General features: G+C 37.5%; 1 protein-coding gene across 4 annotated transcripts in view; it reads left to right on the top strand.

The window, feature by feature from the left end:
• Positions 1-20,352, top strand: part of NCKAP5 (NCK associated protein 5) — a 1,018,052-nt gene that overhangs the window by 457,575 nt on the left and 540,125 nt on the right. For all 4 annotated transcript variants that reach the window (XM_036025027.1, XM_036025026.1, XM_036025025.1 and 1 more), the window contains one exon: positions 7,837-7,900. In XM_036025027.1, the coding sequence (XP_035880920.1) occupies positions 7,837-7,900 (64 nt within the window). The remainder of the gene's footprint in view (positions 1-7,836; positions 7,901-20,352) is intronic.

Here is a 20,352-nt window from a genome sequence, read left to right as displayed (position 1 = left end):
CAGTTTTAATACAGCTCTGCATGGCCAGAGCCTGTGTCATGTTGGCTACATCTCATGACATCAGTGTGTGTGGGTGTGCTCTCTGTCTATAAGACCATGAGCTTTTTGATTTTGCAAATGTTTTATTTATCTTTATTTCCCAGTTCCTAGAACTGGGCCAGGCCTAGAATAAACTCACATTAAGTATTTGCTGAATTAATTAAAGTTTTCATCATCATTGGATTATGTAGACACAGCAGGATATTATGGATAAATTCAAATATGTATTACATATATATACACATATATATTACATATTACACATTACACATATATATGTAATACATGAAATAACAGAGTTTAAATATTTTAGAATATAGGAGCTTAACCTAACAAACTAACATAAAGTCAAAGTTTGGAGAGTTATTATAGGATTCTCTAATACCACAATATATTTATTACAGTAATGGAAACTGACTTTGAGTTCATAAGAGGTCAAGGACATTTTTTAAATGTATATACGAGCATGTTATACTTTATTTTTCTAGAAAAGTGAAGCAGAAGTTGCACAAATTAGTTAGCAGTTTCACCAAGACCCACAGAGTTTTTGTTATATTGACAGCTTGCTTGATGTGCCTTTAGAACCACACCATTCCAATTACACTATTTGTATAGAGTAGTCTGGGGCAATGCAGCTTAGAAAGCATAGAAACAATTCTTCACACCCTGAGTGCTTGTGCTGCTCTTCCTTCAGGGCATCCTCTGGGGGCAGACCATCTGCCTGGTGGAGAGCATGGCAGCACAGTGGTTTTATTCTCACCCATTCAGGATGGGTGCTGGCTTTCTTTAGTGGTAATAGAACATAGATTTGTCTCCAGACAGGCCTGCCGTCCACACTTATGCAACAGATGGCTCTGCAGTGCCCTTAAGTTTGAGGTCTCCACACATCACAAACTGAATATATTTTCTCTTTGCAAGCTGCTTTCTCTTGGGGAACATTTTTCTAAACATGCAAACATTTCGGGTCTTTTCTGGATTTCACAAATGCCAACATCCTGTTGTCTTCATCGAGGATGATCTTTCCCATGGGCTTAACTTTCAGATCCATCAGTGGTATTCTAAAGATCTATGGCTTGCATTAATAATTTGTTCTTTGTTACCATCTTTAGTTGAGATTGTTTGGGTCTCTATTAAAGGACTTTAGAAACCTGGGACTAAGTCACCATTTGGGTATAAAATTAAATAAGTAGCTCTGTTTTATTTTTCTTGGAAAGAAAACTTCTCTTTGTTTTTAACTGAAAGAGAAGTAAGTATTATGGTCTCCTTTGTTTCACTGTGCATATATTCTTTATATCCTTCTTTTATTCCTGTTTTGTAAATAAGGTTCCACAGCTCTCAATAAAGTATCCTCAGGCATTTGTTTTGCAGTCATGAAGTCAGTATCCCCTTCATAATGAGCTTTGCTACAAACACAAAACAAAACAGTGATGCATTGCAAAAGCGCAATTGTTAGTTTCTAGCAGATGAGCTAAGGCCTTCAAATAGGAGCAAAAGTGTATGTGTATGTGAGTGTGTTTAATTTTCCTTGGGTTGCACGCAAGTCAAGGATTCTTTATTTTTTACACAAAGCTGTTTTTAAGAACCCTGAATTTGCATGAAAAAGATGCTGGTCCCAGTCGGTTTCACACATATATTGGAACCATGGGGGTTTGAAGATATAGTTTGCTAAGGGACTACTAAACCATAGGCAAAGGAGATTACTGTAAAAAAAAAAAAAAAAGACAGACCCATTTATTTTTAACACTCAAAGTTGCTCATTTGAGCCCAGATATGGTTTTTTTGAGCCCAGAAATGTCAACATCTAGAAATCCTAAGAATTTTATCAACTCCATCACTTCCTTAAGTTTAATAAAAAATAAAAAAAAATGTTTCTTCATGGAAAAAAAATACAATTCCACTGATAAAAACTCCTACTGACATAAAATGCATGCACATGGAATTTTAAGGACTTGAAGATTTTGGGAGATAGAAAGTATTGAATCTCAAAAAATAATATTTTTTTGTTTGTTTTTTAGCCTTGAAACCCTCTTTTCAAAGGAAATATTTTAGAAGCCTAATATATAAGATAGCTCAAGACATGGGTGCCCTTGCTGTAGTGGGACTTAGAGGCACTGCTCTTGCCCCTCACCCCATAGAAGGCCCTGCGCTGCTGGAACCCATAGGAGGTCTTTGCTTCATGACATCATATGCATTACATTCCCTGAATAACTGGTTTAAAACAGTGATAGAGCATTGTCCCAAAGAAACACTTGTATTTGCTCTTCTTACGAATTTTGCTCCTTCACCACCTAACTAGTTTGAATCAAATAACTGGACTTAAGGAATGTTCCACCTTGTCAGTGAGGAGGACTAGGTTGCAGAGCTAGGACTGGGGAAGGTCTTTTCCGCGACCCAGACTACTCTGAGAGTTTGTGTGCTTACATCACACATTTCCACCCAGCCTTTTGAAATTGGGCACATCTCTGTTTACGTGGTGGTAGGTCAGGTCAAAACTACACTTGATGTTTCTAGTTTCTTCATATTTTATTCTCTCTTCCTCCAAATCAAATGGCTAATATGCTGCTACTTTATCAAGGATCCTTTTATGTTGGTGCATTCATTCACACTCTCTTTATTGAATGCCACAGAAATATGATGTGTGGGCACTTCACAAAATTTCATGATATGTTAATATTTTTCTCTTAAAAACTATGTAATGGCTAAAACCACTGAAGTTTTTTTTTAACTGAATATGAATTGACAAGCACCTGGACTATGAGCTAATCCTTAATAGTGTTATAAAGGCAATCTCCTTTGAGGGTAAAATATGATGTTTCTAACCTTTAAACTATATTCGGACCTGTCATTTAGAAGGGTGACAGTGCTAACATTAGACTCTTGCTGTTTCTAGAAAGGTCTTTGTTATGCTTAACTGCTCTTGTAAAAAATTAACATGCTATTAACATATATATTAAATCTTTCTCTGGAGATTCAGCCATCAGGAATGATGATTCCAGGAAAATTTCCAGAACATTCCTTCATTTCTAATTCTGTATCTTCTGGGCGGACGGAGTTCTCAAAGTGTGGTCCTGCAATCCTGGGTGTCCCCAAGATGCTTTGAAGGGATCTACAATGTCAAAATTATTTTTGTAATAACATTAAGGTGTTATTTCCCTCTTATTCACTTTCTTACATAAGAGTATAGTGGCATTTCCTACAAACTACATGATGTGCTATCTCAATGGGTTGAATGCAGAAGTGGATATGTGAATCCAACTATCTTCTTTTAAGCCAGATGTTAAAAATATTTGCAAAACTTTAAAGCAGTGTCTCTCATGATTTTGTTTTTGCTTTTGGAATATAGGTTAATTTTTCATTTAAATGTTTTATTTGTGTTAACATGGGTTTATTCTTACTTTTAATGAATTAATAAATAAATATTTTATAGCTATCTGCTTTCATTTATATGTGATAAATGTCAATAGATATAACCCATATAAACTCATGCTCTTTTCAGACCTCAGTAATTTTGGGGGTGCAGAGGGGTCCCCTGACTCAAATATTCAACAATGGCTATTCGACTATCCCCTCATTCTATATTCTTATATAGAAATTCATTTGGTTGAAGCATAGTCACTATTTACGTGGTAGCCAGTGGGAGCTCTGCTTTTCCTAATTTTAAATGTATGTAAACAAGCTTTTGTGGCCACCAGAACCAGAAGGTGACCTATAGGGGTCATTTGTGTGAGAGTGTATGTGCAGTGTAACATGTCAGTGAAGAATGATAGTGTTATTGAAATGCTATTATACTAGGCAGTTGGTATTAGATTGTGCAACTGATTCCTCATTCAGCAAATCACAGACATTTTTGTTCCTACTGAATAGCCCTTAGTAGGTGTTATAGAGATGAACTGACTATGGTCTCAACATTCAAGCAAACAGTTGTTACAGTGAGGTATTAACTACACCACAACTGACCATGTGCAAAAATATGTCAATCAGCATTGTTTCGGCTGCCACTGCTATGGCTGAGGAGGAATTTATGGGCTTATTTAGAGGAAAACATATACTGATTAAACGATTGAGGAAAAATACAAGTCTGCATAATTTAGTTTAGACCAGAAGTTAAATGTGTCTGTATTCACTATACAAAGGAAACCATGGGGCAGATTGAGTTTGGACATTATTACATTTATTTAATTATGATCATTAACATCATAGTAGCTTCTGGGGTTCTTAACACTCTAGTTATTTACTTAGGTGGTGGCAACCAGGTCATGTTCACTTCATGATCACTCATCAAGCTGTGAACTTATGATTTCTTAATTTCTATGTATATTTTGTATTTTGATGAAAAAATAGAAAAATTAAACATCTTAAATTTAAAATATCAGCATAAGTGTTAAACTGTTTATAGTATATACTTTAAGATATTTATCTGAAGACTCCTTGATGCTTCTAGTTAGTCCTTATTTTCCTTCCATCTACCAAAGCCTTTAATTAGGTTCTTCTTTTCGGGACCATGATAGTGAATCACTTGGTGCCGAGTTTTCAGTTGGTAAATACTTGTTGAGATCTCTCTCCCGCTTCTCATCTCTATCTGTCTCTACCTCTCAATTTATCATCATAGTGTTTTTAGTAAAAATGAAAGGAAATGATCCAACCAGTTTCAAAGTGCACATATTTTTGAAAATTTTGTATCAAAATAACACATGTACATAGTTTGGAAATCAAGTGTAGTGATAAAATTTATAAGATGTTCACCCCTTCCTCCCTACCTCCATATCTTTGTCCTGAAAACCACCTTCCATTTTTTTAGCTCTATCTTACAGATTTTTCATCTTTGTATCTACAAAACATACTTGTACTTTTATTTTAAAATTTATCATTTTGGACATTATGGACTGTCTCCCTATTGTAGAAGATAAACACTTAGTACTCCTCTCCCACCTATCTCTCTATATTTCCCCTGCTCCTTGATTTTTTTATTATTAAAAATTAATTAGTTAAATTAATTATAAAAATGAAGTAAATAGTATTCATAACTGAGTCTGGTAGAATTCTAAAATTGCATTTCTAGAATAACTTCAATCTTTCAAGAGTTAATAATTGCCATGGCTTAGGTTTTCATATTCCAATCCCTGGTTCTTAACAGACTTTCCCCCTGAAACTCTAAAAGTCCTCTCAATATTTATAAACATATAGATTAATTTAGTTTTGATCCAGTTTGTTTTTTCTGGGAGTCATCCATTGGAGACTCTCCATCCTCTTGCTGAAAACAGGACTGGCTGTTTTCTATATTCCTGTATAGCTCTTTGTTCTGGGTCATCATTTAAAATTTTTTTTTTCCTCCTCTTCTATATAGGACTTTTTGTTTCTTGCTCATGTCTTTCTCTTTACTCAGTTGGATGAAGGTATTCATCCTGGTGAGAAAGACCTTATAGAGTAATTTGGCATGTCAATGGGAGAGATTTGCCCCCATGTTGATTGGCTGCAAAGACTGGCTATGACCACTGTGGAGAACCAGCTGTGCCAGGACCCACCCACAGAATGGGACTGACTTCGGCAGGGCTCTGGTTTCCTCTGAGTGTGCCCCTTAGGGGGACACTTGTGGAGGTGGCTCTGGGGCTTCCTGGGAGGTGTATACCAAGGTCAGCCGCCACCTGTGTTCTGTCTGGGGCCACCCAGCATGAACTACGAAGCAATTTGCAGATGGCTGCTACTTGTGCTGGGCTTGGCAGTACCCAGGAGAGGCCAAGCTGTGAACCAAGACTGGCTGCCACTAGTGCTGGGCCTGGAGCCACTTAGTGAGGGGTCAGGGCATGCCAAGGCCAGATGCTGCTTGCCTGAGAGATTTTAGGAAAGTCTGAAGTATGAGCCAAGACAGGCTGTTGGTATAAAACGCCACTGGAAACAGCTTAGGTGGGCCTGCAAGCTGGGTGGGGCAGGGTCTCAGGGAGTCACCATGGTGGGGAAAACAGTGGTAGTCAGGTTGATGGAGACTCAAATATGGCACTTCTGTCAGCAGGGAGGGCTCAGCAAAGGAACAGTAGCCTATGCTAGCACTTCTGTCTAGGAGAAAGCTGCCCCTCCAGTCCTGGCCCTGATGCCAGACAATTAAGTTCTGGCATCTGCATGACTCTGGTCCCTTTTAGAGCTGCTGCCCCAGTGCTGGAGCTCAGAGGGAGTGAGTGAGTACATCCGTGCACAAACCCGTTGAGAGGAACACCTGGGAATGCGGCAGCCCTCTCTCTCTCTCTCTCTCAGCCACACTTTCCACTGGGTTTTACAGCCAGAAGTTATGGAGACTTCTCTTCCCAGCATGGGAACCCTGGGCTGAGAGTTCTGACGTGGAGCTGGGTTCCCTTGATCCTCAGGAGAGGACCTCTGTAGCTGAGATATTCCTCCTAATTTCTAACCACCGCATGTGGGTGTGGGACCAGCCCATTTTGCATCTCCACCCCTCCTCTTAGTGTCTATGTGGCTTCTTCTTCATACCCTTAGTTATAGGACTTCTGTTCAGCTAGATTTCAGGCAGTTCTGAATGACAGTTTTTCTGTAGTTTAGTTGTAGTTTCAATGTAGTTGTGAGAGAACACGAGTAATGCATTTGCTTACACTGCCATCTGGACCGGAACCGAGCACATGCCTTCTTGGCAGTCATAGGCATTTCAGAGGCCAATGCAGTCAGGGAGAAACTGTCTCACTGTCGGGGAAACTGAGTTGCTTCTTTGCTGTTTGCAGATAGCTGATCCTGTGTAGAGGGAAGGCTGAGGGATTAAATATCTTTTCAATAGTTTTACATTTTCTTAGCAGCAGAAACATTTCAGGGAAAATCCTTGCTAAAACTAAGGTTTAAGGATTGCTGGAAGAGTTTACTTACCCTTACTTCGCCTACCAACCATTCAAAGAATAATTGAAATGCTGTCTAAAATGCAGATATCTATCAGTTTAAAAAATATTCTTAAAATCTTGGTGAATAGTAGCTTTTTTGGAAGTGAAATCAGAATTCCAGTGATAAAAGATACCAAATAAACTCCATTGTAAAATAAAGAATACTAAAATAAATAATCTGATTTTTAATTGTACATATTTCCTAGATCCTCACAAATGACTTACGGATTTTTCCTGGTCCGTGAAAAATGATATGCAAAATTTTTAGTCTTTGAAGTAAGGCAAACCTTACTTCATAAATATTTTATTTATTTAGATCATGATATACTACATACCAGCTGGGGCCTCAACTTGTTGCTTTGCCTTTCTGAGCCCCTACTTTTATATCTATAAAATGGAGGTGATACAACCCATTACTGCAGGGCTCATACAAGATCAGGTGAAAGTCCCAGTGTGGCGCTAACATTGCTGTTGCATAGCAAGCCTGCAAATGATTTCCTTATATAATTTCAAGAAGGATACACTTATGTTTTCTTTGCTTTTCAAAATTCAGTACCAACATAGATCAACAAAGAAATAAAAATAATTAAAATATATATGAGGAAAGTTGATACAGAAAGGACACAGACAATTCTTTTACAAATGATATACATTAATGGATTTAAAGTAAAGCTTTCACTCAACATTCAACATTTATTTGGCTATGTTAAATTTCAAGGCAAAAAAAGTTCCCTTTCATGACACTCAATGAAAACAATGCATGATGACCGTTCAGTTTAAATATTTATAGAAAGTTTAGTGGAGGAAGTGAGCTAAACCAAGGAAGGAGTTCCTCTGGAGACCTCACAAGAATGTTTCCGAGCCGTGCCCATGCCCTCTGCCTTGAGAAGAACGGCGAAGTAATTGTGCTCTTTTGTTTCTCTAGGGAGAAGCTGGCTGTGGCCCGGCTGCAGCGAGAAGTTGCCCAAAGAAGAAGTGAGGGGGCCATGGTAAGTCCTGGCTGCTCTGTCCTGGTTCTGGAGCTCCCTTCCACAGGTGTCTGACTTGAAAGGCATTTTTCTCTTTAAGGATAAATAAGGAAACTATTTGCTTGCAGCAAACTAAATGCTGTATCTGTAAATAATGTGTTTATACTGTAGTGTAGACAGCTCTGCCATTTGCAGAGAGAGGGGGAGAGAGAGAGAGAAGAGAGAAAGATTGATTAAGAGATATTTGGGCTTTGAAGAGGATGTTCAAATGTTTAAAGGGTAATAGACTTTATTTTAGTAAGGTCTATTGATGCCCAGGCTTCAAGCAGTGAACACAATATACATAAATGAACAATCTTAGATTTTCAGATAAGGACATTTCAGCACAAGTCAAGCTTCTCAGTTCTCCAAACTTAGAAAAACAAACAATGTAAAAGAACACTAAGATGTTTGCTACTGTCATTGTCTTAATCCTCTTGCTGCTCTTACTCTCTGCAGTGCACCTCTCCCTATCCTCTTCAGCATGTGCCATTTAGAAAACCGTGTTTTGAATTGTACTCAAAATCAATATGGTTGTTTTGGTCCATTTCAACTTCATTTTATAGTCTCTGTTTTCCAAAGTGTCTGCCTATGTGTTACTGTAACATCAGAGATGACTGTCTGGGGACCCGGGGAATGAACACTGTGCATTAACTGCTGCTGCTGCTGCTACCTCTGGAAAAAAAATATCATGCCAGATTTTGTCCCCACTTATGACAAAACAATGGCACCTGTGCAATTTTTCAGCAAAAGAATGAGCTTTTTGAGAAAGGAAAGTGATGCATTTTTAGATCGTGAAGGATTTTTTGAGAGTTAAGATAACCTAGCCGCTGAAAAGAGTAAGAAATTGTAAAAGTATGCTAGCCGCATACTTCTCTGAACAGGGAAAGCAAAGGGCTGGATGAAGAGGCTGAGTGCTGTGTGGGTCCTGGATGGTGCAGTGGCCCTTGAGCATGCAAAAATTCTTAGATGATCACATTGTTTGCTCTGTTAGTGATCTTAATGCAAAGAGAATCTTGAATGTTCAAATAATACGAAGCAACTGCTCACACTCATTTTTGAGCTATGTATTGGAAATAAGTTGGAGAAAATGAAGGTTTAGTCAAATGATGAACTAAAGATTTTCAATCTGAAATTTCACTGCATTGCAAAATGTTTAGGGCTAGGCCATTCCTCAGTGTTTCAGTCTTTTGGTTAGGGCTACACTTGTTTGTCAGCTGTGTTCGGAAGTAACTGTGTGGAAGTAACTTAACTTTTCCAGGTCTCAGTTTCTTTGTTTTATTTTTTATTTTTTGTTTAAGATTCTATTTATTGATTTTCAGAGAGAGGGGAAGGGATGGAAAGAGGGAGAGATACATCAATATGTGATCACCCCTCATGCACCCCCTAGTGGGGACCTGGCCTGCAACCCAGGTATGTGCCCTGACTGGGAATTAAACCAGTGGCCCTTTGGTTCACAGTCCGGCACTCAGTTCACTGAGCCACACCAGCCAGGGCTCAGTTTCTTTATTTTTAAATGAGGAGGTTGGAATTACATGATTCCATTAGCTCAATGTATCCTGCTACCGAACATTGGTTCATATAAAGATTTTATGATGAGGAGCTCTTTCTGGTAATAACTGAATGTTATTTAAGCTCATAAAAAGAACAAGCCTCTAAAGAATGAATGTGTCTTTCTGACTCTGACTGTAAATGGGCCTGAGGAGAAATCATCACAGACAGATAACTCTCTTGTATTTACAAAACAAAACCCTCTTTTTAAAACATTATTGAAGTAACTGTTCAGTGCAGAAAATACTCAGAAAACATAGACAATCAAAAAGATGACTCTTGCTCAAAAAGTAATGTCGGAAAAGTTTCCAATGTTTTATCACACTTACTATAATGATGATAATGAAAAAAATAATATTTGTGCATTCATTGACTTAACAGATATTTACTGAGCACCCACTACATGCTCAGTACCATTCTAGGCACTGGGGAAACATCAGAGGAAAAAAAAAAAACACAGAAATCTGAGCACCTGTGTCCTACTGGTTGTGGAAACAGACATTGACTGTAGTGAAGAGGGTTAGATGATGGAAGCACCTATGAGAAAAATAAGATCGAAGTGGGGAGATTGGGAGTTCTAGGGGCTCAGTATTTAAAATGGGGTGTTTATAGTATTATATCACCGAAAGGTTAGTATTTGAGCAAAAACTGAAGGGGTGAAGGGGTGCACCATGGTGGTGTCTGGAGGAGAGGAGCCTTCCAGGCAGAGAGATAAGCGAGTGCAAAGGCCTGAGTCCTTGAGAAACATTGGAGACAGGATGGCTGGAGGGCAGAGAGGGAGGGTGTGAAGGGTGGGAGATGAAGTGGGAGAAGTGATGGAGGCAGAGGAGAAGTAAGTCATCAATGGCCCCAGGGACCTCTGGCTCCTGGGCTGCGTGGCTGGAGCTCTTGGAAGGCTTTGAGTGAGGCAGTGATACGACCTGATGTGCTGCTATTCACTGTTTCCCCCATTCTGGGATTTATCACATTTCAATTCCTTGGAGACACCGTAAGCCCTGATTTTCATTAACATCCTTTATTTTGTTTTTTTTCTCCTTCTTTTTCAATATTTTTTCTCTTTCCTTACCTAGTCAACCACCACCATGAGTTTTATACTTAACTATATGCTTCAGCTTTTCTACTCATAGGATTCATTTATTTCTGAAGTCCTGATTCTTTTATCTGACAGCTCCATAAATTGGGCAGTTCTATTAATCCTCTAAGTTTAATTCTTGCTGTTACAAGTCCAGAACTTTTGTCATGTCTGTAGCAGAAATGGGGAGGAGTTCATCACAACCAGGTCACCTTATCTTTTAAGACACTAATATTTATGGTATTCTATATTTTTATCTACATGAAAAAAATGGTATACAAAAAGTTATTCAACAAATATTTTCAGAAAGCTATATAATTGAGGCAGACATTTATTTTTAAAACCACTGAACCTGTTTAAACAATGAACCTGTTAGAATCAAAGCCTTTCATACAAAGCATGCCCTTAGTAACATTTGACTTTATGTAGTAAATCTCTTTACTTATAAGTTTTAAGAATAACACCTAAGGCACCATTTTTGGGGATATTTGTTTTATTGTTAACATATTCTTTATTTTGGAATAACTTTAGACTGCCAGTAAAATTGCACACCTGCATACCCTTTAACCAGTTTTGTAGTGTTAACATCTTAACATATTGATGGTATAATTATTATCAAAACTAAGAGATTATTAACATTGGTGTGTTACTATTAACTAAACTCTAGATTTTATTAGAATTTCACTGGGTTTTCTAACAATGCTCCTTTTGCTGATCTAGGATTCAGTCCAGACACCATACTCCAGGTAGAGAGACTCTGTTTTAATGGCTAGTTGACACATGTGTGGGAGGAAGAAAAACTGAGCCTGAGAATGAAGCAGGCCTGGACTAAAGTCCAGCTCTACCAGTTGTTACTTGTGTGACCTTGGACATGTCATTTCACTGTTTTTTGTCAATTTTGCATGCTCTGTTTTTCTGTTAACTCAAGTCTTGGGAACACTTTCTTTCAATATATAAAATGTTTCATGTTTGTTTCCTTTGTTCTTAATATGTATAGGAAAAACACACACTAAATTTAGGACAATGGACACTTCTGGGGAGGGGTAAGGGCTTAATTACATTCATTTACTTATTTTTTAATGAAGCAAATATCATAAAATGTCTTAAAAGTCTGTTAAATCTGTGTGGAGTTACGTGATAGCTGATATTTATAAGTATTTTCTGAATTTTAAAGATATTTCACCTTAACAATCTTAAGTGAATTTAAATAAAAATGTTGAAATTAAAAAAATAGGAGAAATTAGAAGAAACTATTAGATCATCCAGAGGAATATATTAGCCAGTCTGTTATTTCTATGATTTGGATATAGTGAAGGCACATCTCAGCAGGACACTAGGGTCATAAATTGTGAAGGGAAAGGATGGAGATTAGACGCAGTGAAAAACACAAGTACAAAGGACACATGGACAAAAACTAGGGGGGTGTAAATGGGAGGGAGGTGGGGAGGGCTGGGGGATGGGCTGGGATGGGAGTAAAAGACAGAAAACTGTACTTGAAAAACAATTAAAATAAAAAATAAATAAATAAATAAAACACTTCTGTTGAGTGGAAGATTACACTCTTAATAAATTACACACTCTGTTTTTATTTTATTTATTTATTATTTTTTAAATCCTCCCCTGAGGATATATTCGCTGATTCCAGAGAGAAAGGAAGGGAGAGAGAGGGAGAAGGAGAAGAAAGGGAGAGAGAAACATTGATCAGTTACCTCTGGAATGCACCCCTATTGGGGACCGAACTTGAAACCCAGGCGTGTGTCCTGACCAGGAATCAAACCCACAAACTTTCTTTCAGTTTATAGGACAATGCTCCAATCAGCTGAGCCACACCAGCTTTTAAATTGTAACATATACGACAGATATAAAGACATAAAATTCTGGGAGTTTTCAGAGACATCCTCAGAATAATGCTGTGAATTACATACCCGAGTTTGATCTTAAACTATGTTTGAAAAGTTGGATCAATCTACAGCCTCTTAGTTTTCGTTTAGGATTCTTCTGAGTAGAAATGGTATTCCTGATGAGAGTGTACTCCCCACACCAGTTAACATCTGCTAACCCCAGGACTGGCTGACAGTAAGACTTAGGTTAAAATCTTCCTTTTATTCCGAGTCAGATATTGGATGGTATTCTACAGGGATCTTGGAAGCTATGCAGAATCTGTTCCACTTCTAACAAAGCAGGCATTTTAAAGAGTACTTAAAGCACAAAGCGTCTTACAGTCTCTCCGGTGGCTGACATGGCTTTGCACGCATCTGTGTTTTGTGGTTGAAAAGGGGATGGGAGGAGTAGGATGTCATCTGCATGGCACTTTGCCTTCTTGTATTTTAAAAAGTGGAAGTCAAATGGATACACAGTTAAATGCACATATCTTAATTGTCCAATTTGATAAGTTTAGATAGATGTATTGACTTGTGAAACCAACACCTCAATTGAAGTATAGAAAATTTTATTACCACAGGAACTTCCTTCTTAACACTTCTTTGTCACACATTTCCACCCCTGCATAGCAACCATTGATATACCTTATGTATATCATGTATTAGGTTTACTTGTACTTGAATTTTTATATAAATGTATGTATATAATATATAATATAAGATTTTTTGTGTGTTTGGCTTCTTTCCTCACATAATGTTTTTGAGATTCATCATGTATTGTGGGGATTTTTTATAGCCAAATAATAATTCATTTTATGAATATATCACAATCTGTTCATCCAGTTTCCTTTTGACAAATTGTTGGGTTATTTCCAATTTGATCTATTATACATAAGGCAACTATGAAATCTTTCTAAAATTCCTTTTGTGGACATAGCAGTTTGTTATCAGATATATGGTTTGCAAATTCTTTATCCCATTGTGCAGGTTTTCTTTTTTACTTTCTTATGGTACCCTTTAAAACACATTTTTTTTAATTTTGAAGAATTTCAAATTATTTGTTTTTCTCTTTTCATGTCCTTTGGTGTCATATTGAATAAAGCTTTGCCCCACCCAAGGTCACAAAACTTTTCCTCTAGGAGTTTTCTTGTTCTAGCTCTTACTTTTAGGTCCATGGTACATTCTGAGTTTTTGTGTGTTTGAAGATGGTGTCCAGTTTCATTCTTTTGCATGTGTCTATCCAGTTGTCCTAGCACCATTTTTTGAAAAGACTGCCCTTTCCCCCATTGAGTTGTCTTGGCACTCTTGTTGAAATCTGTTGACGTGAATGTGAAGGTTTGTCATTGGACTTTCAGGTCTATTCTGTTGCCCTCTACATCTATCCTTACACCAGGAGAGGTTGCCTGAGGGAGAGCTGATTAATACTGGGTAGAGGTGGGAAGTCTAGACCTTCCAGCTGGTCCACTTACATTGTGGGTGTCACAGAGCTCATTACTACCTGACAAGGTTGAGAGTCCTGGCTCCCTATCTGGCCTTCTCTGACACCCCGTTATGTTATGAGTATTTTGGGGTGCCTCATTATAACCTCGCAGGGATGGAAATCTAGACTATAAATTACAAAGAATGGAAGTGAAAAGCTCAAATATAGACCACTCTTTCATAAACTTGTAATATGAAAACAGCCAAATATTGAGGTGATAGCTGCAGGGAGGTATGGGAATAAAGGAAGTGGGGTGTGTGTGTGTGTGTGTGTGTGTGTGTGTGTGTTTTAAATGGCTGGCACAGTGGGTGTTTACATGCTGAGAACACCTGCATGGTTGAAGAGGGCAAAGTGAGGCTGGGGGAGGCTGCACAGGCTTGGGAAGTGCATTCTGGATCCCTACTTCTTCTCATTCCTCTTCACAGTATAGTGGGTGTGTTAGGGATGGGGACAGAATAGGGACTGTGATTAAATGGGGACAGTCTTTGGCACATAGTGTTCCTTTCTTTTTTTCTTTTTCTTTCTTTGCTTCCCATTGCAACGAACTCTGCAGGGCCTGAATCATTATTAGCCTAACCAAATGCTGTGATCGCAGACAGGTGGAAAACATGCACAGTGTTGTAGCATATGTGTAGGGGAAAACACCTCCTGTGTCATGAAAATGCTTAGAGTAGTACTGACTCTGTTATTTCCAAACTGAAATCATCTGTAACCTGGATGGTTTAGCTTAGACCCACAGTAACTTTTGAGATGTCGTATTTATATGGGGACTTTTTAGTTTCATATTTTTAAAATACTGGTCTTCTAAACACCTTGGGGTTGAGCATTGGATATAATAGCAAAGTTTTCAGCTTAAAGGGAAATTAATGAGAGAATATTACTTATTTAGGCTTAAGTGCATTTGCTTCTAGCATGTAGGTGAGACCCCTGTGGTTGGAGGAAGGGAGAGGGGTCTGAACAGGCTGGACAAAGAAAATTCTGCAAAGAGCTATTGCATGGAGACTTTAAATCTACATTTAAACTAGATTTATAAATAGACTTTTTAATTTGTTTTTTCATGTACATACACTCATGATTTTCATATTGATGTAGATATGATTATGACAAATTAAATACAAAATTATTTAAAAGTGAATCCATGGTTATTTTCCTTTTATCAAGTGTTTTCTAATCAAAGGATACAAAAGAAACACAGCTACCACATGGAAATGTTTAAGGTTGGATATAATTGTTAGGCAATTTCAAAGTTATATCAAAAAAATACAAATTTTGTGTTTAAAGGAATATGAGTGACATCCTATCCCAAGAACACAACAGAAGTGTAAATCTTAAAGCAAGTGTATTTAATAAAAGGCTCTAGCAATTGCAAAGGTTCTTAAAATGATGTTTGGTGTATTTTAAAAAAAAAAGAAAGTGGTTCCATCTGTTACTTTTTATTTATAACAAAAGGGGGGAAAGGAGATCATTTTGATCAATGTCCTTTTAATTCTTGGACTTGGTATAAAATAAATCACAGTGTTATGGCAATTCATTTATAGAGGTTAAAGTGATATGTTGTGGCTTTTCACGGTAACATGGGTTTCACTTGCTGAGTGCCTGGGACTTTGATTTGCCACGTTACCTGCTGTGGTTTAAGTGATGCAAAATAATTATTGGGGCTTCCTTGTCATAGGAGCCTATTCCACACCTGCACCCTTTTGTTGGGAGCCCGACAGGGATGCTGGATTTGAGGTCTCCACTGAATAGGCATCCTCCCTGCGTAGAACTCCTACACTGGGTTGATTTATGGATGCATCAAGGTCTTTGTTAGCATGTAAACCCCTAATTAATTTAAAGCCCTCTGTTGAGAAATTAAACTCCTAGTTAAGATTTTTAACAGACTCAGATGGTTCTAATAATGGGAAGCAAGTCCTATTAGTAGATTTACCATGGTCACTGGCATCTGTATTTCACAATGAGGGCTGGTATATGGAGCTTGGGTTGTGCCCTTAAATAAAGGATGGGCTGTCAGGAAATCATTCCGTTGTTGCCCCTAACCCAATTAGGCTCATCATTTGAGTTCTAGCTTCCCATCTGTAGGGTGAGAGAGGAAGAGGCAGACAGAGGCAGACACGAGCAGGAGACAAAATAGGGGAAAGAGAAAAACGTGTTTGGATTGCATAAAGTTTCAATCAGCTGTTTCTCTTCAACTAGTGATTCCATGTTTCTACTACTGGAATTAGCCTTGTTCTAGGTCAAAGTAGGAAAATCAAAACAATTCTCAGACTATTGTGGGAATAAATGGATAATAGGTCTTTAATCACCACCATAAAAATTCTGTGTTTCTAAGTTATTGTGAGTAACAATGAATTCTAAATGGGTTCGGTTTTTAAATGAAACAGATGAAGTGATTTACATACTTGAAGAAAATAGATGAATTCTTCTTTAACCTCGGTGATGGAAAGGCTTTCTAAGTGTGACCCCAGCTCCAGATGCAATAGAAGTCATACATTTCACATGAAAATTCAACAATCTCGCATGACCAAAAATACTATAAATGAAGTCAAAGGACAAGTGACATACTGGGGCACAATGTTGGCAACATACATCACAACAAAGGGCTAATATACCTCACATATAAGAACCTTTAAAACTAAGAGTCAAAGGACAAAAAATTCAACAGGAAAAAATGGGAAAGGACATGCACATATAACTGACATGAATGTCACCCACAGGCATTTGAAAAATATGTTCAAGCCCAGTCATAATTAGAGAAATGCAAAACAAAACAGTACTGAGGTATTATTTCTCACCCATTATGAATTATTATTCATAAAGTAAAAACTAGATAATAATTACAACACATCCTGTTGGTGAGGTCATGGGGAAACATGCTCATACATTGAAAATTGGTACAATCCTTCTGAAGGGAAATTTGGTAATGGCTAACAAAATTACGCATGCACTTACCTTTAGACCTAACAATCCTACTTCTAGAAGCCTGTTATGATACACCTGCAACAATCTAAAAGTGCACATGCACAAAGATTATTCATTTCACCCTTTTTTGTGTAATTGCAAAATACTGGAAATAACCAAACTGTCCATACATAGGAGTTTGTTGAATAACCTATAGTACAGACACAATGGAGGGCTGTGGGGATGGGACAGAATCGCTATGAATTGATGGGGAGTAATTTCTAGGGCATTTTTGTATGGCTCTGACTCCTCATTTCATATTAATGTTTCACATATCTTCTGTATACCCCAAGATAAATATGTAATTAAAACCAATCAGGATATAAGGGGAGCCCAAAATGGAATACAAATAGTAACACATTAACTTAACTATATTATAGATTATTAATAAAGTGAAGTGGGTGAAAAAAATAACCTATGTAACTGAAAAAAAAACATTTTGATTGGGAACTGTAAGTTGAAAGAGAACTGTACATAAATGCTATAATCTAGTAGCTAAGATGATTCTCACAAGGGTGTATGCTGAAACTACTTTGCTTACTAGAATTTGATAATTATATTGTAAATAATTGTAGGTGAGGAAAAGGGTAATGCTGAAACAAACCTTGTAGTGTTTAGGATCAGAGATAGTCAGTGAAAACTCCTTTTTTACATATGACACATATTTGTATTCTCAACTCACACACAGAGATCTGTATACAGGCAGATGAATTATACAGAAGTGTAGATATATGTGTATGCATACATCACTATATATGTGTATTTCCTAGCTCTGTCCACTGAAAGGACTTAAAGCATTGGCATTCCAGAAACAGTGGTGCAACTAGAGCCCGGATCTTGGTTTCTAAACACTATCTCCTAAAAAAAATGAACTGAGACTCTTTGGAGAAGTGATTGATTCCAGAGCTGGAGCAGGAAAATACCAGATGAACTTGAAATTGTTTGTCCTGTTAGAAAGTAAGGAACTGATAGAGGTAAGCGTCCACCAGTGTTCAGATGTAGAGCCACCCTGGCTCTCCTGATGGGCGCACTGAGGAGAACACAGTCTATGTGTGTGCGTGTGTGATATGCTTGCCTAAAAATACCTTTCCAGTAATGAAGTATCCAAGAAACCCAAACTGAGAGGCATCTACAAAATAATTGACCAGTACTCTTTATGATTTTTAATGTTATCAAAGTCCATGAAAAACTTATAAACTGGAAGGGATCCTAAACAGGATCATGCAAAAGGAAAAGGATATTAGTAGAAAAGCTGATGAAATTCAAATAAGCTCTCTTTAATTTAGTTAATGGTATTATAGCAGTGTTAATTACATGCATGCATGTTTTATCACAGAAAAATATGTGCTGCATATTTTCCTATCCTCACTCCAGTCTCTTTATCCCTTTTACTGGTTTCCAGATTTCTGGTAAATCTATTATATGTGAATATGAATAATGCTTGATATTTCCATATTCATTTCCTTTCTTCCAGCTCCCCCCAGAGTTGTAATACATGTCTTTATAAGAAAGAACAGAAAATATGACATCTACCCAAGTTATCTCTGGGAATTTTCTACCCCAACTCCCTGTCATCCCCAAATCTTGAGTGTACCTAATCTTCATTGAGGAAGGAGGGTAGTTGTCCTTAGAGACAAAACAAAGTATCATGTGGGTCTTCCTTGGTTGCCTCTGGCATGAAGGTGCAGCCTTCTGCCTTCTTGAACTTGAACCTTCTGCATGGAACTGCAATACATTGCTTTCAGTGCTAACACTCTTTCATAAAGATATGATAAATCTGTTTGTAACCTTCAGCAAGTGGCAGGATTTGTGATCCAGAAAGATTGGGATCATTAGGGGGTGAATGTAATTTAGCAATCAATGAAGTATTAAGAGACAAAATGTGGTGGGTTAAATGGACTCTTCTGTTTGGAGCGTTAGGGTTATTTTTGTTTTATTTTGTTTTGTGTTTAACCATTTCTTAGGCTTCTGTAGTACTCAACAAATTAGGATTTATTTAGGAAGTGGCACATCTATGCATCATATAAAATATATCATTTGGTGTTACTGCTGAAATTCATGTAAGTATAGATATTTGCTGCTGCTATATGGTTGCCTATATTTTCAGATTAATGAAAAAATTATATTGCTGGGGCTCAAGTCTTTATTTTTAATAAACAAAATGCACTTTCTCGAAGTGTCCCTTTATAAGACTTACCTGTAGCCATGTGATGAAAGATACTTTCAGTATTGAGGTTTGACCTCATTAAAAATTGAGGTGTCAAATAGGCATTTTGGCGCGTCACTTACTTGGTCTCAGAAGAATGCTCTTAAAGGTACTGCTTTCCAAAGCAGTATCTAGGTTTCCCCTCAATCCCTACATCCATGTATGCCTTTGTAGGAATGGCTTCTTTTTAAGAGAACCAAGGATAAAGAGATTGCTTTTTATTATTTATTTAAAGAAAAACTTCGTTATTTTAATCCCCTGTGTCTTCTTTAAGAATTCCTTTGCTGGTGTCTCATTTTTCTCTCTCCCAAGGCAGGATTTTCTCCCTTTCCCATTGGTGCACTTCACACCAGCACTAGTATCAGAATACGAGAACTTTGGAGGGCGTGCCATTGTCTGCTTCATTTGTGATGGTTGTTGTGTTGGGAAATATTTCTGGAGCTGGGAAAGACACAGGCTAAGCTCCTGCTCTCCTTCTCAGAGAATTTTATTATTTATTCAGCCTTTCTACCAGAAGAGGGAGCCACATTCATTTAAAATCCAAATTCAGTTCTTGTTCTCAGGCACTTCCAGATGGGATGCAATGTGGCCTGGCACTCAGTGGATGGACCCAGACCTGGCCTTTGTGGTGGGAGCGGGACTGTCAGAGACAAGCACCAGATGTTGAAGGTGTGAGGATGCTCTCAGTCCTATAATGAGTAGATATGTTCTTACGCTTTTCTGTATTATAACAGCAGCAAAAAACAAGTAAACAAAAAAAATTAAGTATGTTTATCTCCAAAGCCCACATTTCATCTCAGTTGGAGGATCACATACCTGTTGGATTAAAAGGATGGGATCTTTAATTAAACATGTAGTAACCTATTTTCCTTAGCATTCCACAAAAAACAACTGTCTCTTCTTTTGGGGGTTGATATCACAGAATGAAAAATAGGATGTAGCCTTTATATTATAATTTGACAGATGTCTTTAAAAATATCCTGCATACAAATTCTCCCCTTATCTCTCTACCTTCCTGCTCAAGTGTTTAAAATTGAAGTGTGAAAAATTAACTCACTTGGAGTATTATAGTTTGCTTGAAAGAGTCTTAAAATTATAAATATTTCCTTCCTGGTAATATATTAATCTATCAAGAGCCATTTAACAGTACATACTAGATTAGTTTGTTAAACACAGGAAACTTGTCATCTTAGCAATTAAAGTAGGAGTTCATTATGTAGTTTTTTTATTTTTATTTTATGTTCTGCTAAGAACACGTGAGATCTACCATCTTAACAGATTTTTAAG

This window comes from Phyllostomus discolor, chromosome 4, assembly GCF_004126475.2.
Source record: "Phyllostomus discolor isolate MPI-MPIP mPhyDis1 chromosome 4, mPhyDis1.pri.v3, whole genome shotgun sequence".
Classification (NCBI taxonomy): Eukaryota; Metazoa; Chordata; class Mammalia; order Chiroptera; family Phyllostomidae; genus Phyllostomus; species Phyllostomus discolor.
This window is presented reverse-complemented; position numbering and strand designations above follow the sequence as displayed.